Here is a 22,489-nt window from a genome sequence, read left to right on the forward strand (position 1 = left end):
TAGATATCGTAACGAAGAACCAAACAGAAATCCTGCAACTGAAGAATTCATTGAATGAAATAAAAAAATATATTTGAGAGTTTCGACAATAGACTGGATCAAGCAGAAGAGAGAATTTCAGAAGAAGACAGGTCTCTTGAAATAACCCAAACAAAAGTAAAACAAAAGAATTAGCAAGAGTAGACAAAGCCTACATGACATGTGAGAGACAACATAAAGCAACCACATATCTGAATTATCAGCATTCCCAAAGATGAAGAGAGAACAAAAGCATTCAAAAGCCTACTGATGAAATAATAGATAAAATCTCCCCAACTCTAGCAAGAGATTTAGACATCGAAATACAGGAGGCCCAGCAATCCCCAAACAGGTACAATGCAAAAAGGTTTTCTCTGTGATACATTATAGTCAAAGTGTCTAAAGTCAATGACAATGAGAAAATTCTAAAAATAGCAAGAGAAAAGCATCTAGTCACCTATAAAGGAGTCTCCATCAGACTTACCGCAGACTTATCAGTAAAAACCTTACAAGCCAGAAGATAACAGGATAATACATTCAAAGTGCTGAAAGACAGTATCTGGAAGTCAAGAAATACTATACCCAGCAAAGTTATCCTTTTTGGAGAAATAAATTTATTTCTAAATAAAGTTACTTTATTGTGGAGAAATAAAATTACCCTCTTTGGGGAAATAAAATCTTTCCCAGACAAACAAAAACTAAGGGAATTCAACACTACTAGAAAAGCCCTACAAAATAATTGAGGGAATCCTAAACCTGGAAGCAAAAGCGCAATATCTACTATTAAGAACAACACATAAAAGTGCAAAACCCACTGGTAAAGCAAACGCACCAATGAGGAAGAGAAAGGACTCAAAGTTACAACTAAAGAAAACTACTGACACAAAAATATATAATAAAAAAGAAATAAAGGAACAGAAGATATATACAACATCCAGAAAACAATTAACAATGTGACAGGAACAAAACCTCACATATCAATAGCAACTTTCAATAGAAATGAATTAAATTTTCCCCTTGAAAAATACAGAATGGCTGAATGGGTTTTTTAAAAATGTGATCCAGATGGCCTGGATCTGGATCTATAAAAATGTGATCTATATGCTGCCTGCAAGAAACTCCTTAACCTGTAAAGACACTAAAGGTATAGGAAAAGATATTCCTCACAAACAGAAACCAAAAGCAAACAGGAGTAGCTATACTTATATCAGATACAAGACACTTTAAGCCAAAAATAGTAAAAAGAGCCAAAAATATCATTTTATAATGATAAAGGGATCAGTTCAGTAAGAGGATATTACAATTCTAAATATATATGCACCCAACACTGAAGTACCCAGATCTAAAGCAAATATCTTTAGATCTAAAGGGAGAAGTAGACTCCAATACAATAATAATGAGGGACTTCAACAGTACATTCTCAGCATTAAATAAATCATTTAGACAGATAATCAATGAAGAACATTAGATTTCAACTGGACTTTAGATCAAATGGACTGAACAGACATCCACAGGACATTTTATCCAACAGTTGCAGAATACACATTCTTCTCACCAGCACATGGAACGTTCTCCAGTATAGATCATAAGTTAGGCCTCAAAATCAGTCTCAACAAATTTTTGAAAATTGAAGTCATATCAAGTATCTTCTCAGACCACAATGGAATGAAACTAGAAATCAATACCAAGAGGAACTTAGAAACAATACACTACATGAAAATTAAACATGTTCCTGAATGAATACTGGGCCAATGAAAAAACTAAGATGAAAATGAAAAGATTTCCTCAAATATATGAAAATGGAAACAAAACATACCAAAACCTATGGAATACAGCAAAAGCACTGCTACAAGAGAAGTTTATAGCAATAAATGCCTACAGCAAAAAAGTAAAAAGATTTTAAATAAGTAATATAATGAAATGACTGAAAGAACCCAAAAAGCAAGAACAAAACTCAAAATTAGTAGAAGGTAAAAGATAATAAAGATCAGAGCATATGTAAATAAAATAGACTAAAAAATACAAAGGATGAATGAAATGAAAACTTGGTTTTTTTGAAAAGATGAAGAAAGTTAATAAACTTTTAGCTAGACTAACCAAGAAAAAAAGAGAGAGGATCCAAATAAACAAAATCAGAAATGAAAACAAAGACATTACAATTTATACTACAGAAATATATAAGATCAAGACTTTAAGAATAACTATATGCTAACTAACAGGAAAACCTAGAGGAAATGGATACATTTCTGGACACATGCAACCTTCTAAGATTGAATCAGGAAGAAACGGAAAATCTGAACATACCAAAAGCCAATAATGAGATTGAGTCTGCAATAAAAAGTCTCCCAACAAAGAAAAACCCAGAATTGGATGACTTCACTATCAGATTCTACCAAACATGTAAAGAACTACTATAAGTTATCCTTAAGTATACCAAAAAACTGAAGAGAAGGGAATTCTCCCTAACTTGTTCTACAAGGCCAGCATTACCCTCATACCAAAATCAGACAAGAACACAACAAAAAAAGAAAACTACAGCTCAATATCTCTGATGAACATAGACATAAATATTCTCAACAAAAAAGTAACAAACTAAGTCCAACAGCAGGCTTGGGTGTGATGGCTCCATGCCTTGTTTTGCCATGTTTCCCAGGCTAGTCTCAAACTCCTGGGCTCAAATGATCCTCCTGTGGGAAGCCGAGGCAGGCAGATCATTTGAGCACAGGAATATGAAACCAGCCTAGGAAACATGGCAAAACTCTATCTCTACAAAAAATACAAAAATTAGTCGGGTGTGGTGGTGGCTTATACCTGCAGTCCCCACTACTCAGGACACTGAAGTGGAAGGAACACTTGAACCCTGGAGGTCGAGGCTGCAGTGAGCTATGATTGCACCACTGCAATGAAAGCCAGGTGACAGAGCAAGACCCTGTCTCAAAAAAAAAAAAAAAATCCTACAACAGATCAAAAATATAATACACCACGATCAAGTGAAATTTATCCCAGGAATGCAAGCATGGTTCAACATACGTAATAAATATGATACATCACGTCAACAAAATGAAGGACAAAAACCATATAGTTATCTCAATCGATGCAGAAAAATCATTTGATAAAATTCAACATCCCTTCAGAAAAACTCTCAACAAACTAGGTGTAGATGGAACACAACTCAACATAATACAATCCATATATGACCCCCACAGCTAACATCATACTGAATAAGGAAGAGTTGAAACCCTTTTTTCTAAGAACTGGAACAAGACAAGGATGCTCACTTTTACCACTCCTATTCAACATAACTGAAATTCCTAGTCAGAGCAATCAGGCAAGAGAAAAAAATAGAAGCCATCCAAATTGAAAAATGAAGTCAAATTGTCCCTGTTTGCAAGCAACATGATCTTACATTCAGAAAAAATTCAAATGATTCCACCAAAAACTCTTATAACTGATAACCAAATTCAGTAAAGTTTCAGGATACAAAATCAAGATACAAAATCAGTAGTGTTTCTATACACCAATAGTGAAGTACCTGAGAAAGAAATTAAGAAAGCAATCCCATTTACAATAGCTGTAAAAAAATAAAATACTTAAGGATAAATTTAAACAAGGTGAAAAACCTCCACAAGGAAAACTACAAAACACCAGTGAAAGAAATTGGAGAGGGCACAAACAAACGAAAAGACATTCCATGCTCATGGATTGGAAGAATTAATATTGTTAAAATGATCATACTATGTTATTTTTCACAGAAATGGGAAAAAAAAATCCTAACGTTCATATGGAACCAAAAAAGAGCCCAAATAGCCAAAGCAATCCTGACCAAAAAGAACAAAGCTGGAGGCATCACACTACCTGACTACAAAATATATTACAAGACTAAAGTAACCAAAACAGCATGGTATTGGTATAAAACAGACACATAGGCCAATGGAACAGAATACAGAATCCAGAAATAAATCCAAACATTTACAGTCAATGGATTTTTGGCAATGACACCAAGTACACACACTAGAGAACAGACATCCTCTTCAATAAGTAGTGATGGGAAAACTGAATATCCATATGCAGAAGAATGAAACTGGACCCCTAACTCTCACCATATACAAAAATTAACTCAATATGAATTAAAGACTTAAATATAATCCCCAAAATGATATAACTACTAGAAGATAACATAGGGAAAACAACTTCCAGACACTGGTCTCTAGGCAATGATTTTACGGCTAAGACCTCAAAAGCACAGGCAACAAAAACATAGGCAAGTGAGACTACATGAAATGAAAAAGCTTCTGCACAGCAAAGGAAACAATCAACAGACTGAAGAGAAAGTCTGTTGAAAGGAAGAAAGCATTTGCAAACTATTCATCTAACAAGGGAGTAATATCTGGAATATACAAGGAACTCAATTAAAACAGTAAGAAAACAATCCCATTAAAAAGCAAAGAACATGAATAGACATTTCTCAAAAGAAGACACACAAATAGCCAGCATATATATGAAAAATGCTCAACATCATTAATTATCAGACATGCAAATCAAAACTACAATGAGATGTGATTTTATTTCAGCTAGAATAGCTATAAATAAATAAATAAATAAATAACAGATGCTGGTAAAGGGAGCTATTACACTTTGTTGGTGAGAATGTAAATTAGTACAGCCACTAGAGAAAATACTATGGAGATTTCTCCAAAAACTAAAAATAGAACTACCATATGATCTAACAATCCCACTACTGGGTATTTATTCAAAGGAAATGAAATTGCTATATCAAAGGGATATCTGCACCCCATGTTTACTGTAGCACTACTCATAATATCAAATATATGAAATCAATCCAAGTGTCCATCAATGGATGAATCAATAAAGAAAATGTGGTGTATACACATACAATGGAATACTATTCAACCATCAAAAAAGAATGAAATCCTACCATTTTAAGCAACATGAATGGAACCAGGGGTTCCATGTTAAGTCAAATAAGGCACAGAATGACAAGTTTCACATGTTCTCACTCCTATGTGAAAACTAAAAAAGTTGATCTCATAGAGAGTAGAATGATAGATACCAGACACTAGGAAGGTTGTATGGGTGGGAGTCGGGGGGATGAAGAGAGGTTGGTTAATTAGTACAAACGTATAGTTAGATGGAAGGAATAAATTATAAAGTTCAACAGCAGAGTATGGTGGCTATAGTTAGCAACCATGTATTGTATATTTCAAGTTAGCCAGAAGAGAGGACTTTCTTTCCCAACACAAAGAAATGATAAAGACTCAAAGTGATGGATATCCTAAATACACTGACTTGAACATTATACATTCTATCCATATAATAAAATATCACATGTGCCCCTAAAATATGTATAAATATTGTATATCCATTTAAAAAGAGTCAAATAATCCAAAAATCAAAAGGTAAAGAATCTACTTTTAAAATTTTAATCGATTATTAAATAAGTTACTAATATTTCCCCAACTGACTTTATGGAGTCTATCATTAAAATTATACCAATAATAATATTTAAATTATATTAGTAGTAGCTAATTAAATTTCCCAATTTTTATTTGGCAAAGACATGTGCAGTATTTAGTCATAGTTTCTAACCAGCATGATATAGCAAATTTTTTGTTTTTTTTTAACTGCAGGTAAAACCGAGAGGCTGGGAGATTCATGTACAAGTACCATCAACTAGTGGTGCTGACTTTTAAGACTTCCTTTTTTTAAAGTTCAGGAAGAATAGTTTAATGACAGAGACATATTAGGGAAGCCACAGTGCTCTACTATTATACTGAAGGAAGGTTAGCTCCCCATCTAGAATGGAACAAGCGATAAGTAATTTGCCTCTGTGTCGTCATTCTGCTTGGCCAGTCTCTAAGTGGGCTGAGATTAGAGAAGCTACTACAAGCAGCAAGCAAGCAAAAATTGTTATAAGACAGTATTTTTAAAGTTCTAGGAAAATATTTTTGCAGATTTTCAAATGTTCTTCTCCAAATAAAGTAACAAGAAATAAGGAAATGAAATAAATTGGTACATCTTAAGAAATATTATTTCTCAAACTTTAGTCTGTCCACTGCTACCTCCAATTTCAGCACTTATGTATTTTCTGGTACTGTGCAGTAGTTACACAAATTTCACAGTATTTTATTTCACATAAACAGTATATATCCGGGTTCAATAGTAACTACATCAAAATATCTACTTTCTTTAATGCTGAAAGACTCTATTCCATCTTTATATGCCATCTACTACAGCTGTGTTTTCCAAACTTATCTGATCATAAACTTCATCTATGTGCTTATTAAATACAAAGTCCCATATCCCATTCCCTGTAGATTCTTAATTTGTAGGTCAGAATGAAGCTAGGGAATTGGTATTTTTAACAAGTATCTCATGATACTGATCACTCATCACCACGCAAGAGTTAGCAGGTACTAACCAAAGCACAATTTTAAAGGACAACTCAATATAGCTGATTTTAAATTCTTTTCTAAAAATAGTTGAGAAATGTTGGAGGCCTGAAGACAATAATTCATTACTGATATCAACTTCATCTCAGTTTGTCACCAAAATGAAAGGAAGTTTAGGAAACATGCACAAAGAACTTTATACTAAGTTAAGATCACAGGGAACTATAGCATAGCTTTTCAATTTCTCAACTCTCTGATCTTTTTTCCCTCCCTCCCTCTCGTCCTTCCATCCTTTCCTCCTTCCCTCAACACCTACCTGAGTTCTTCTCTCACTTCCACAGCATTATTCCCTGCTATCACAAACACATCATTCATGTCATCAGTCAGCATGTTGCAGGCATAACCGATGTTGATGGCAGTTTCTAACACATAATAAACAGTTAAAATGTTACTTAATAACCTAAGTCCATTTTTAATGAAAGTTTTGAGGGCTTAGCTGTATTTTCTTACAGCCTACAGGGGGCTGATGTCAGAGAGAGCACAACAGGTGATAAAACACAAGCAGTGCAGAGGGAAATTCAAAGACCTGGGTTTCAGGATCAAATTCCCTACTTGCTAAACCCATGCACAAGTAGCAACACTAACGAATGTGCAGCCTTCTCATCTAGTTTTCAGAAAAACCTCTTCATTCCCAAATTAGCACTCATGAAAATAAGATCTTGTGACATAATATGTACAAATATAAAACCTTTGACCAGAATTCCGAATACTGTCTTGGGAGAGCTAAACTACTAAACTTAGCCAATATTTAATTCTGATATGGAAGACAATTTGAAGAAAAAACTCACAAAATGTTCAGCTGAATGACAAAAAAAAAATGTTCTTATGAAATTTTTATTGTTCTCTCACACACGACATTGCCATTTTCCCATTAAATATATGGAAATTTGGAATTTGACTATCATCTCTAAAACCACCCAGCACTGTTCTCCTAGAGAACTGGAGAATCAGATGGTGTTGGGTAATTCTTCCTCTAATTTTATAGAAATGGAACCTAAGATAATCAGATAACTCCTTCTATCTAATAGAGTTATTTGATCATCTCTAACTGTATAGAATAATTAGACTGTAGCTAATTCTATGGAATCATTAGTTTTGTCCTAAATTAAGGAAGGTAATTGATAAAATCTCAGCATATACCTTGTATAAACCACAGAAATTAAAGCTAAATAATAGTAAACTCACGGATATTAGTAATAATAGAACAGCTGTAACTGACCAAAATCAAACTCTAGAGAGTTTCTATCTAGTAACACACCGGAGTGCTCAACTTTCTACTGTTTATTTTTTGTGATCAATGATTTGGATAAAGATGTAGAGAATTGATGTATCACATCTGCAAATCCCCTAATGCTATAAAAAATACCTAATAAGTAGATAGCATTTTAACATAGGCATGTGCCAGTTAATTGAATATTTTTAGTTTACAAATAGCCAAGCATAAAATCATTTTTGTTTTAACCATTACTGCTAGCAGTAGATCAAAAATATGTTGGTCCACTTTTCTTTCATAGGAAATGTAGTAGAACATGATGACTCACTAATGATTTGGCATTTTGTCAAGCCTGAAAGTCAATGAATTCTCACTGTACCTTGTATAGATAGTCCTGGAATTCAGCCAGGTTGCACTGTTACAGCTGTAGTAGTTATTCAAATACCAAAATATTTCTATAAATGGTTGATAAACAGCTGTTTCCCTGAGCTTCTTCAAAGTGTTCCCATCACCCTGACACCTCCCCTAAGATCCTTCAAATTCCCCACCATCAAGAAACTAAAGGAGTAACCCAAGGTCTCCAATATCCTGCTTTAGTTCTGTGCCAATATCTGTCCTGACTGGGGACAGTGTTCATATAAACCAATTGTTAAACATTTTTAATACCATTGTTGCCTCCAGGTGTAATGATTATATTCAAGAGGCAATTGGACCGAAACTTAACTGACCCCAGCTTATACTATGGAAGCCATTTTGTTAGTTTGGTTTGTTTTAAAATAGATTCTTGCAATACATTAACTTCCTTTTCTCTATTTCAAGTCTTTCCTATGTGGAAGATTGGATGAATATTTAATTAATTAACCTTTCTGGTTAATTAAAATTTTGTGATATAAGTCATCTCCCCATTTTCAAAATATCATCATCATCCATTTTCAAGTTACCTTGTTTGTCTCCTGTTAGGACCCAGATCTTAATATTGGCTAGTGATAAATTTGTAATTGTTTCAATAACACCCTCCTGTAACTTATCTTCTACAGCAGTGGCACCTAGTAGCTTTATTGAAAAAGAGAGAAAAGCTTATGTTAATGCATGCAAACAATATCTATAACATTTATGGATTTCACTCACAGACTCTGGAGGCCAAAGAATATGAATTGAAGACAGAAATTATGATACATTGATATAGCAGGCATCCCATTTTGTGCAAAAGTGGATTGGGAAGGACTCCAAAAGGAAGTTCCCAAATCAAGCCAACTTAACAGCAGAGATCTTGGGACTTATTATTTACTTGAAGGGGCTGATATGCTCAGATAACATGTTAACGTGAGCAATAAGAAGCCATTTGGACTTAAGAACTCCCCAGCTGCTTCCCCACTTATAACAACAGTGGAGGAATCCAAAGAATAGCCTTCATCCCATAGTCAGGAAGCTGATCACAAAAAGTCTAGTCATTCTACATTAACAAACCAGCAGATGCCATAAACTAAAGTGAAAGTTCCTGGACGATTTTTCCTTTTCCTTTCTTTCTTTTTTTTTGAGACAGAGTCTTGCTCTGTCGCCCAGGCTGGAGTGCAGTGGCATGATCTCGGCTCACTGCAAGCTCCGCCTCCCGGGTTCACACCATTCTCCTGCCTCAGCCTCCCCAGTAGTTGGGACTACAGGCACCCACCACCGCGCCTGGCTAATTTTTTGTATTTTTAGTAGAGACGAGGTTTCACCATGTTAGCCAGGATGGCCTCGATCTCCTGACCTCATGATCCGCCTGCCTCCGCCTCCCAAAGTGCTGGGATTACAGGCGTGAGCCACCGCGCCTGGCCACGATTTTTCATCGAAAGTTGAGCAAAGCATACTCTCTAGTACCTCACAGTGGCTGAGGTACTCCTGGCCACTGGGGCTTCAGGTAAGAGTGGTTTTTAGAATAGACCATGCTCTGGATAGCACGGATATCATCAGAATCTCATGGCCTAGGATGTTTTAGAGCTGTAGCCCCATTCTTCACTGCAAATTTCTCTGCTCTAAAAAGGTGGGTCATAAAACAAGGAGAAAAGTAAAAATCCCATAACATCAAGGACACATCAGAGGTTGACAAAGAATAGGGAGCCTACTATCTTCTACTCTTGGGAAGCTTCCAATTGCATAAGCTACTGCTAATAGAAATACAATTCTAGGCTCTCTAGGACCATACGTGGAAAACTCAAAGCCAACATATAAAGCATGATTCAGTGATTGAAAGAGAAATATCTGCTGTGTGCAAGATGATTTAGCCAATGACTTATTCCTATGCTAAATCTCTAAACACATACTATCTTTCCTGTAAACACAAACCATCATGCTTCTAAACTCATACCATCAAATCTCTTTCAATTTCTTCATATAGCCCAGCTATTCGTTCATCCCTCTCTTCTGTGGCAGCATTCGCATCTTCAAGCATCTTGTGCCACTCTTTAAAGTACTTGTCATCCAGGTCTCTGTATGCGATGGCCAAGGTCCGAAGGCCTTCCCCTGCAAATTCCTGCCAGAGATGACATAGACTCATGAACCATCAAAGAACCAATAAGCACAGAAATAACAGCAACAAAAATAACTGGTAAGAAATTTTTCACTCAAATTCATTTTGTCCCAAGAGCACTGCTTGGCTATCCTTACTCTCAAATTTTTAATCTCCTCAGAAATGGGAGATAATGTGTGTATTTTCCGTTTTATTTCTATGAGGTTAAAACATGCAAGGGAGCAAGCCTTCCCCCTAAACACAGCTGAAAAGCCTGCTGAAGTGTCCTAGTTGAGAGGTGATCAATGACACCCATGACTTGAGATATTCATTTATGGCAACATGTATTTGTTTCCAATCTGTCCTTGACGGAAGGAAGCATTTTTGGCCATGAGAGGGACCCAGTGTGTTTTATGGACCTCAGCTTTCAGTGAAGAGGAAAGGACCCTTGGAGAAGCCATAGTCCTCAAATCAAAGGCAGGAGGCTCTCCCCAGGAACTGCAACATGACATCACACCAAAGTCTTGTCACATTCCCCCTAGTGATATGCCTATGCCTAAAATTGAGTCCTACTTTTGTATATGCTTGAAAATTTTCATAATAAAAAGCTAAAAGTAAATAATAAATGAATAAATAGATGTTAAATAGTCAGATATTAGAAGTTTAAGCATATTACTTAAGGTTATAACAATAACCTCTAGGGCAAAAGGGGAGAGAAAGGAAGAAAAGCTAATATAAGTGGTTGCTTCTGGGAAGCAGGACTAAATGTGGAGGCTGACCTTCACTTTTCATTCTAGACTCCTCTGTGAAACTTTTCATTTTTTGCTATATTAAAGTTTTATCTTAATAATAACAAATTGTTTGGAATTTTAAAGATACCATTATCAAGTCAGCTTAGTGCAGAAAAGTATTTTTTTTTAGAAGCTATATTCTATGAAGTTAGTACTAAATTAGTCAAACTGACTGGGGAACCATACTCTTTTTCCTATATCCTGACAATCTCAAACAACACCTTTGGTGCTTTATCCTAACAGTAGGGAAAAAAGAAAAAGAGGAGACTGGTAGTTGCTAAGTGTCTCACACAGCCATGGTAACTAGAAACATATGTAGATTGTTTTGGGGGAAATGCTCAAAAACTCCCATTCTGCTTGTGCTTCCAGTGGTCATTTTATGGGCCTCTACACTGCAAGTAAAGCATTTTTATGGCCATTTCTGCTCCTTTGGGCATTGCCATTGAGAATGTCTCGTCTGTGGTGTTTTGGCTTATGGTACACATAGAGGTTTATAATCAGGTGTAGATTAAACTGTGAGATACTGTAATTAGGTAAATAGAAAAGTCAATGCATACTGCAATGAGATGGTTTACCCCAGACAGATCTTGAGAAAAATTATCCAAATTTATTTAGTAGGCAGTCGGTAGCACTTCGGATATTGGAATCACATTTTGCAAGCCCTGCCTTTCAAGACCACAACTGGATCCCCTACTGATCTGAAAATCTAATTACTGTCTTGTAATGATCTTTTGTCCTCTTAATTCACACAAACACTTTTTTGCTTTTAACTTGCAACCCCACTGGGCATTACCACTGCCTTCCTCTCTGTTCTGCACAACAGTGAATGAACAATAAGATGACATTACAAAAGGAAACAGATGATTTAAATTCTTTAATTAGTACATGAAACACAAGTTCAATCCTAAATGAGCATTTTATTAAGGTCTTTTCCTATCATTAAACAATTCGAAATCAGTAATTAAATAAACATTTAAGACCTCAGAATCTAGAAGTCAAAATGAATAAAGTGAATGAAGCAAAGAGCAAGTTAAATTTATATTACCTGAAAAAAAATTATTTTGCAGAGAAATGTAAAAAGACCAAATTAGGCTTCCTATAGTTTAGTATCAAAGGAGAATGTATGAAAACCCAGGGCCTTGGTGTTTGAGTAATGGCAAAAAGTCAGATACTTATGATTCCAGTGTTGTGTTCATTAAAAAAAATTTAAAAGACCATGCTGGCCTCCTGGAAAAGATTAAAAGAAAATCAAGAATTCTCTATTGGAAAGACAAAAACAATAGCTATGTTTGTAACCAATATTACTAAACCATCATTTTTTAAATTTAAAGTAAGGCCGAGGATTTTTTTTATTTTATTTGCTTTTTAAAGATTCAGGGAATGTTTTGCATTAAATATAGGGTCTGACAAAGAACATGAATACTCAATAATGTCTTAAAGGAAAGAAACCAATGAGAAAATGACAGTTTTGACCAGATGCCCTTAAATGGAACCATAGACAAATATTTGAGACACACTTGAATCTCAGGTTTAAAACAAGTAATGCTCATATTAATTCACATTCCCTTACTTTTTGGCATTTAACAAAAAAGTGCCAAAAATCACTCTTACTTCTTTCAGAGAGCTTTTGGAAAGAAATTACACTGGTCTCAGAATATAGAAGTTTGGTGTCTGAGGGCACACAAAGGACTCATCATGATTTATGACCTGAATAAAAAGACTCTTAGAGGAGAAAGTGTGCACCAGAGACTATTTTCCTCTCACAATCTAAACACAACCCTAAACTTTCCCTAGAGGTAATCATAAGATATTCCATTGGTGCCAAACACATCAGAACCCAAGGAAAAGGAGCTCTCTGGCTCCTCTTTCCAAAATTAGTCCAGTCTTCCAAGAGGAGCAACATGAAGCTGCAGGGGAGTTACAGCAGGTTCCCCAGACGCCCACATTCTGTGGCTACTGCTCAGTTGCTGTGTGTTCCTCCACCTGTAGTGAGACTGACTGGACTTCCAACAGGGCAGAAAGGGGGGTGGTCCTTGTGCCAATTCCCAGACAATCATTGGCACAGCTTCCTGTGGAACCATTCTCCAGATGCTTTCTATTTCAGTAGTCAAATCATTTAGCTGCTATTTTTTTTTAAACAAGACCTAACCATAGGAGATGGCAAAAGGGCCATTGTGCTAACCTTAAGACGGAGGCACTTACACTGAGGTGGTCTGATGTCAAAGACAAAAGGACTTCATTGGAAGGATGAAGTTTTTCAAACAGAATAGTATCTGCTCCTTTGGAATAAAGCTTTATCTGTCCTTCTGGGTTTTGAACTGAAAAGAAAAAAGTTTGGAAAAGCAGAATATAATCAACAACATACATCAAAATTAGACTCTCCCAGAGCTCCAGCCTGGCAATTTGGAAATGGGCATAATGTTTTAGCCAGCAGTAAGACACTCAGTGCCTTTGGTTAGGTCATTACCTAAGTCACTTAGCTTTATTCTCATTTATTAACTTAGAAATGCTCCATCTACTGGAATCTTTGATTTCCCAAATTCAGAAACAAGTGTTTTTATTCTGAAGCATATGACCTTCCTGTTTTCCTTGCTTACTATTTCTGAAGGGTTGATACATTTAAATTAAGTCTTCATCTCCATATTAAGCAGAATTGAGAGCTTTATTTGCCTGTCTCCCGGTGTGAAATTCAAGACCTGCTGTTCAAATCAATATAAGTGCTATGGCAAATCATATCCATATGCAATTCTAGTCATTCAAAGTCATGGTTTATGCATTTTTTCTTGGCCCTTGCTGACATATTTCTTCATCCCTTTTACTCTGGAAAAGTCCATTAATTCTTGGTGGTTCGTTCTTGGGTAACAATTCTGGCTGAAAACACACTTCACAGAGGGGATTTTAAAAATAAAGTTTCCACCTCATTCCCACTGTAAGTCTATATCAGTAGTACTGTGTTTTTAACCTGCCCCACAGGTTTGAAATTGACAGCCCTTCCTAGGCTACCCTCAACTCCATTCCCACCCACAACCCCCAGCATATTGCTGTCAGACAAAGCTTTCTTTCAAACCACAGAACACTTGGCCTAACTTTTTAGGTTTAGTTGTACAGCTTGACACATAGTAGGCAATTAATAATTATTTGTTGAATGAATGAATGACATGGCTGGGTATTTCTTCCCAGAACTGCCTACAACTTAAGACAACTGCCTTTGTCACAACTTCATAATCTGAATACTCTTGCCCTCATAGGCTTCATCAGTTGAGTCAAAGATCATTACATGCTTTCTACTCAATTATCCCATTTATCTACAAAGAGAATGCCTCAAAAAAAGGTTAACATAAATGTTTACTATTAATTACTGTTAATGTAATGCTTTAGAAAATGGCATACAAAATTTGGTGCTTAGTTTAAAAAAATATAAAAACCAAAATACAGTGTTACCCTCCCCTATACCCCAGTCTACACTTATCTATTCTAGTTTCCTCCTGGCTTACAGAGATCTAATAACATACCCTGGAAACTCTTTAGGACTGGGCCTTGTCTAGGTCTTGTCTTCTGTTTTAAGAGCCTTGGTTAGCTTGCCTAATTGCCAGAACTCATGTGGGTTTTCTTGTACTCTAGCTCTAACCCCTACATTGGGGAAAAAGACAGAGAAAAACATATGCAATTTATCTAACTGTTAAACCAGGGGGGAAAACTTAATCCTAGGAAAGACTCTCTCTTGATTTTCTTGTACAATAATCCAATTTAATAACTTCCCTTATATTTTCTCCCTTCCAACACCAGAGGTATAAAGGCAAAGGATGAATAACCTACATTTGCCTGTATTTTGTATTCTAGACTAGGATATTAGTTCTCTAACTTATGGTCTCAGGACCTTCTTTATAATTTTTCAATGCTGAGTGAGGATTCTAAAAAGTTTTTTTAAGTGAATGTTATCTATCAATATCCATATTAGAAATTAAAAATGAGAAATGTTATTATATCAAGTTTTATAACACTAGTTACTATAATTATTATTATAAATCTAACACATAAGCATAAATAACATTTCTATAAAAAAACTATATTTTCCAAAAAAAATTACTTTGGAGATTGGCATTATTTTACGTGATTACAGATCCTTGTAACATCTAGTTTAATAAAAGAGGGTTGGATTCCCATATCTGTTTCTGCATTCATTCTGTTGTGACATCACATGACACGTGGCTTCTGCAAAACTCCATGGTATACTCATGAGAAAAAGAATGAAAAAGACAAATAATAGTGATATTATAATGAAAATACTTTTGTCCTTGTGCATCCTCTGAAAAACTCACAAAGTTCCCTAAGGTTCCCTGGACCACACATTTAGAATCACTGGTCTGGAAGAATCACAAACTGATTGTGATTTGTGTAAATCCCTTACCATCACTGTATCTCAGTTTCTACATGTAAAAAGGAGATGTTTAAACAATCTAACTTCAGAGGTCCTTTACAGCTGTACAATTTTGTGATTCAATAAATACATTCCATCCCTGATACTTTCCCTTAACCTAGTATTTGTCCCTTTAAATTTGATTTTGTGGAAATCCAGTTTCATGGAATCCTGCTTATGTTTACTCATTAAACATTTGCTTTAGCAGCAAGTTTTATATCTCTTTTCTTCCAAGCATTCTGGTCACTTCTGTTCAAAGTTAATTAAATCTAAGTCATTTCAGAAGTTAGTATTTCTTAAATAAACTAAAAAGGACATAGTTTTAAATGGTCAAGGTAACATATGGCCAGAACTTTGACAAAGGTTACAGTTTTTAGGTTATAAAATCTCCCAGTGCTTTCCATTTAAATATTAGTGTTCTTCAGAGATTTACTCAGGTTCTTTTTTTATCTTCCCATCCTTCATACTGTCCCTGGGCAACTGCATTCATTTCCATGCCTTCAGGTTCCATCACCAGGCTGTTTTCAAATGTGTATCTCCTGTCCAATCCATCTCTAGCACTCCATTCTGACCTGCACATCCGACTACCAGTTGAAAATCTCTTGGATATGCCCAGGCACACCAAACTCATACTTGACATATTACCCTCCTCCAATAATTAGCTACTCCTCTTATATCTCCAGTCTTAGTAATCAGCTTCACCATCCACTCAGTCTCCCAAACCAGAAATCTGGGCATCACTCGCAGTTCTCCCTTCACCAACCATACATCTAAGGGAAGCTACGGATTTCTCTTGCCACTTCTCTCTTGCCTAGAAAATCATTTTAACCTAACTGGTTTTACCCATTCCAGTACTGCTTCCTTCCAGACTCTTCCGTATATTCCAGTTACAGTCATCTTCATGCTGCTGCATAGAAACCTGCAATAGCTTCCCTCTCCCTTCTATGAAGTTTGGACTCCTTGACATGGCATATAGAGCTTATTAAGAGCTGTACTATCCGGTCTGTTTCACCATGTTCTCTTGGATGCAGCCACACAGAACTACCTTTCAATTTTTCACATTCTCCCTTAGCTTGAAGGCCCTGGAACATAGGGGGAACTTAAATCAATATGTACTTAATTAAGATGAACCAAAATTGTGCACAATTTATTGAAAGCAGAAGCTATGCCTTTGTGCCATAAAGGAAAGAAAAAATGTCACAAATGGCTTCCAGTTAGGTGCAACAGCAGCTCCGTGAAGGGTGGTAAATAATTCTATTTTGCCATATCACCGCTGTTCATACATCTACACAGAGAAATACCTGTCACATGAAAGTGTGATTTGTACTTTGATAATCCTGAAAAAGTTTAGAGTTGAGCAACTTTTATCTAAAGATCTCGTAAGAGCCTTCCAAGAAGCTTCTTGTAATTTATTCTTCTTTAATGGTTATCTGCCACTTGCCCCTGTTAATAGCTATCTCTGAATTTTATCTCTGTATTTCTATTTACAGAATTAGTAGAATTGGTCCTTCCAAAACTATATAATGTCATTTATATTTTTTACTAATATAGTAGATTCTGTTCCCGCTGGAAAAAAATCCTTTATAGAAATCAGTTTTTATGTAGATACTTCTGACTTAAATTAGGGCTCTTTCTTCAGAATGAAAGTACTACTGGTATTGAAATTATACATTGATGATTTAGTGAATAATGGCTGCCACCCAAAAACAATGAAGCAGAAGAAGGAGGAGAAAGGGGAGGATCAGCAGCAACAGAAGCAATGCCTGAGCCTTCGCATCAGGGTGTTGCTCCTACAGACCAACCCATGTGACGATCATGAGACCAGGATTGTTTTCTGCCTTGTTATCATGCAAAGACTTTTCTGCCCTGGTAGAGTCCCTCTAAAAATCCTCCCGATTAAAAACCAAACAGAATAAAAATAAATCCAGCAAACCTTCATGCATTCTGTGGTAGAGCACTACCTTTCCTCATATGGGATCCATTAAGGCAAACATCTGATGTTTGTGGTTAGGCTGCGATTTCTCCACAGCCTGTAATGGTGACCAACGCTGAGGAAAAGCCAAACATCTCCCTGTGTAGCAATTTTAGGTTTTTGTCAACACCCTCAGAGCAAAAAGAAACCAACTCTGGGCCAAACCAACATCAATAACACCTTCCCTGAGGCTGCAAAGAGAAGATAGCTCCTGCTGATACAACATTAAGCCAACACCTAGAACGGCATGTGTGCTCATCAGTGGCACTGGTGATGACTTCCCTGTTGTCAAAAAATAAAAATAAAAACAAACATTCTCAGATGTTGTTTGGTTTTTACCTGCTGAGAGCCATCTTTCAAGGCTAGTTTCTAGTAGAGACCAAAAACCCTACTGTTACGTATAAACACTTTTTAAATAGTAAGAAATTGATTAAATACAGTGAGTAGGATATTCATAATTTACAAAGTATTGGGTTGAGTAGTATTTCATAAACATTTATAGAAAACCTATCATGTGCCAAGCTCTGTGCTTGGCCTTGGGCAGTTTAGGAAGACTAAGGTATAGCACTTGCCTCAGGTAGCACACAGTTTAATGACTGGGATAGTTGTGAGTGTCATGGGACTAATACCACACTGGTGTTATGAACAAGGCATTCTGGGGAACACAGAAGAATGTGGTTATTTGGAGAATAGAAGAAGAATTGAAAAATGGGTAACATTTGAATTGGACATTACCAGATGAGTAGTAGCGAACATTTCCAAGAAGAGAAGTGGGGGAAAGGAGTATTCAAGATAGGGGAACAGCATGTCCAAAGGGTGTAACAGCAACAACGCATCCAGGGATGGTGAGGTCTAGTTGAGCTCAAAGTTTTGGAAAGTAGAAGAAAAGTAGATTGAGATCAGATTGCAAATAATTTTGCACGTCATACTAATGACTTTTTCCTTTAAGGTTTGGGAAGCCATCTATGCTTTTTAAGTAGGGGGTAGTAAAATCAGGCCTATGTTTTAGAAAGAATATCCTGGTGACAGCATAGAAAATTATTTTAAAAGTGAATAATTTTGAAGATATTACAATAATACAAGCAAGCAGTGACAAGAAGCTTAACTAAGGCAGGGTACTGGGAATTAGGAAAAAAGGACAAAAAGCTTTTATGAATAAAAAGGGGTTTATGAGGCCATTTTAATAAATATTATTCTGATGCCTCTGAGGAGAGACTTACAAACAGGGTGACAACAGAATATTCTAGAGATGTTAAGGCCTGAGAGTGAAAGAGAAGGAGATGGATTAGAGAAATGTCTCAAACATCTCTGGGGAAAATAATGGATAGTATTTGAGGATCTATTAGTCTAGAGAAGTGGTCCCCAAACTGATTCCCTGACCAGTGGCATCAGCATCACCCACAAGCTTGTTAGAAATGCAAATTGGTGGGCCCCACCTCAGACCAGCTAAATCAGAAACTAGAGGCTGGGGCCCAGCAATCTGTGTTGTAACAAGCCCTCCTGGTGATGCTGATGGGAGCTAAAGTTTGAGAACCATTAGCCAAGGGGCACAAAAGCTATGGAAAAAAGTGAGTGAGCTATAATAGGGCTTAAAAGACCAGATTTTGGAAAACCTGGGTTCACATATCTGATCTGCCTCTTACCCAACTATGCCACAAGTTGTGTTACAGCTGTGTGACAATCTTTGGCAAGTTACTTAAAATCTTTGCATTTAGTCTCCTCTTGTCTTAAATGGGACATGCATGTTACATGCAGTGCAACAATTCAATAAAAGAATTCATTATAAAGTTCATGGACAAGCATACAATGAGAGAGGTAACAGTGAATTTTAATACAGATTATAGAAAGAACTATAGTTGTGAGAAAGTAAGTTCCATATTTGACATAAAACTTTAGGTAACTACAGTACAATCTAGTGACAGGACATAACGGAAGCTGAAAATGTGTGTTTGGACTCTAGCAAGAGATTGAAGCTAAAGAGCTGTATAAGAAGGTCACAGAATATAAGCAATAGCTACCACCATGTATGTGGTCAAGATCATCCAAGAAGAACACAGGAGCTAAAAAGAGAAAAGGACATCAATATTGAAGAATGGGATGAAGGAGAATAGTCAGCAAAGGAGCTTGAGAAAGAAAACAATGGGACAAGAAGAGAAACAGGAGCCAGAAAGTTTACAGAGACCAAAACCGAAGTGTCAAGAAAACAGGGCCAACAGTCTCAAATACTACTAAGTTTAAAAAAATAGATAGATGAACAGATTAATAAGGAAAAGCCATTGGACTGGGAAGTTACAAGGTTAATGGAAACCTCTGAGAAAGCATTTCTTCTTGAGTAGAGGAAGAAGAAACTTAACCCCAATGGGATGAAAAGAGTAAGAAAGGCAAGAATCAAAAACTGACCTGAGAAATTAATCTGTGATGGAAAGCAGAAAAATATAGTGGCAAAGTCAGTGGACACCAGCATATGAAGAATATCTTTAAGGAAACAGGAGGATAATATAGTTGTGGGCTGAAGGAAGGAGCCAGTATGAAGGCACAAGCAAGAAGTGAGCAAGCAAGGAAGAATAAGGAATGGGACTGGAAAAACCTTCAGCTTTGAAAAGGAAAAAGAGCAATTGTTTTCTGATGCAGGAGAGTAAATTATTAAAGATACAACTTAGGGATGAAGGGGGAGGATGGGGAAAAGACTTAATGGTGTGCATTCCTGAGGGCCTTTATATTCTTAGAGAAATAGGAGATGAATTTAGCTTTCAAGAGTAAAGAAGATTGTAGCAGTGTTGAGAACTTGAGGAAATAGCCAACGTTTAGAATATCTATTGTGAAAATGGAAAAAGGCACTAAATATGAATGAGAGGGACACTGACACAGCACTAAGAGTTAGCATTGAGTCAGGAAAGCACAGATTTGTTGTGGTGCTAAATACAATATTAGGTGGTCCTCTCCAGCAATGGAGGTGGACAGAGAAAATGAATGATAATGAGGAGGCTGATGACGATGTTGACAACAACTATCATGTGCCAAGCAATTTAGAAACTCATCCTGAGTCAGTATTGTATAGCGAACAAGTGAATGGGCTATGCAGTCACACTTCCTAGGTCTGAATCCCAGCTATTCTACTTCAAACTATGGGAACCTGGGCAAGTTACTCAAGCTTTCTGTGTCTTAGTTTCATTATCTGTTAATAGGTATAAATATAACAGTTCCTACCTTATTAGGATTGTTGGGACAATTGAATAAATTAACTCGTGGAGAGCATTTTTGTGGTTTATTTTTTAAAAATTTTTATATTTTTATTGATATATTGTACATACTCATATAAGGCATTTAGAACAGTGCTGGGCACATAATGAGCACTCGATAAATGTTAGTTATATATCACTGCAGTATTGAGGCTAGGTTGAGCAACACAAGAGTTTATACATAAAGTTTCAAAACTATCACAACCCTCAGCACGTAGCCAAAAGTGAAATAGTCCTTGAAAAGCATAACCACAACAGTATGAAAAGATCAAAAATAGTCTTAGCTACCAACCATACCTATGATAGACATCCTTTTTCTGGTGTTGTTGAAATCCAAAAAGGCAAGTAATTGATAAGTAACTAGTGTTCCCAATTCTTCTATTGTTATGGTCTCTGGGGTCCGGGATTTAAAAATGAACCCAAAATTTCTAGCGGCAGTCACTAGAGCCCCTTCGTCAGGTGACTGAACTTGGTAAATCAGCTCTCCTAAAAGGTAAAGAAACAAGTATATCAATACTGACAATAACAGCTAACATTCATAGAGTTCCAATGCCAACTCCAACTCATTATTTAACACCCAACTCAAGCATCAGGTCTAAAAATCTTTCCTGTCCTCAGATCTTTTCTACTCACCAACAGCTCAATCTGGTATCTGTCCTCTGGGACACCATAGGACTCTATGCATATCACTGCTATAGCCCTTGTCATCTTATAGGAAAACATCCATTTCCGAGTCTGCCTCTTCACTGTGCTCCATTTCTTATGTTAGAGATCAAACCTTCGTATTTTCTGTGACTAGAGATGTGCCATGAATGTTTTGTAAACTAAAACATTTTAATATATATTAACTCAAATAATCCTCAGGGCAGCCTCTGAGGTAGAGATTATTAAAATTATTATTTCCATTTTATACTGGTGGAACCTATGACTGAAAGAGGTTACATGAGTTTGATGAGATCACACAGCTAAAGGGTGATGGAGAGATACTCCAAATTCTACTTCAGTCTGCCACTAATGACCATTTTATGAGAATGCATACAAGAAATCCCTTGAAATGTAAGAAATCAAACCAGGGTATTAATACTTGTTACCTGATATTATGTGTAGTTGGAGTGGGGGTAAGAGGGGAGAGGAGACAAAAAGAATAAAATAAGTTGTATGTATATATACATAGAGAGAGAGAGAGAGTTTATAAAACAGCATATATAAAGTAAGCCCTTATATAAAATTATATTATATTTATATGTAAAAATTAATTTAAAAATTAATTAATGTTTAAAAACTATTAATTAGGCAGAGCTAGACCCATATTTCCTGATTTATAGTCATGTCCAAGATAATTGTTAAGTAAACAAGTTGCATATTAATGGCTATGAGTTCTTTTTGTTAAAAAGAAACAAATCACCTAAATATCCAGAAATATTCTTGAATATATGTATATATTTATGAGCCAGAGGAAAGGGTGAAATGATACACACCAGATGTTACCACTGGTTACCTCTGTAGGGGTGAGACTGGAGTTCAGGGAAGCTACCATTAGCTTCACCTTTATAAATTTTTGTATTGTATTGTTTCACTTGATACAATAAGCATGAATGAATTTTTGAAATTCACAAAAAGAAAAAACTTAGAGCAATTACTTGATCTACCCATGAAATAACATAAGTTCTATTTCTGGTAACATGGTGGAATGGGTGTCAGGACCAATCTCAACTGCTACAAACAACTATAAAAGCATTTTAATATTCTTAAATACATTCATGAACTTGCAAGAAAGTAAGAACTGTTCAGGTCAGAGACTGAGAAAAAGAACACTTAAGGGATTAAAGAAGCACATTAGCCAGCATTTGCCTTGAGGGCATTTTCTGAACCAGGAGAACT

At 36.1% G+C, this 22,489-nt stretch overlaps 1 protein-coding gene across 13 annotated transcripts in view; it reads right to left on the bottom strand.

Annotated features, from left to right (window-relative positions):
* Positions 1-22,489, bottom strand: part of ATP8B4 (ATPase phospholipid transporting 8B4 (putative)) — a 337,888-nt gene that overhangs the window by 62,282 nt on the left and 253,117 nt on the right. For all 13 annotated transcript variants that reach the window (XR_010123815.1, XM_063652222.1, XM_063652224.1 and 10 more), the window contains 5 exons: positions 20,906-21,094; positions 13,183-13,298; positions 10,049-10,213; positions 8,643-8,754; positions 6,745-6,850 (listed from right to left, as the gene is read on the bottom strand). Coding sequence is in view for 12 of the 13 variants with exons in the window: in XM_063652222.1 (XP_063508292.1) it covers positions 6,745-6,850; positions 8,643-8,754; positions 10,049-10,213; positions 13,183-13,298; positions 20,906-21,094 (688 nt within the window). In the remaining variant the exon portion in view is untranslated. The remainder of the gene's footprint in view (positions 1-6,744; positions 6,851-8,642; positions 8,755-10,048; positions 10,214-13,182; positions 13,299-20,905; positions 21,095-22,489) is intronic.

Source organism: Pongo pygmaeus, chromosome 16, assembly GCF_028885625.2.
Source record: "Pongo pygmaeus isolate AG05252 chromosome 16, NHGRI_mPonPyg2-v2.0_pri, whole genome shotgun sequence".
Classification (NCBI taxonomy): Eukaryota; Metazoa; Chordata; class Mammalia; order Primates; family Hominidae; genus Pongo; species Pongo pygmaeus.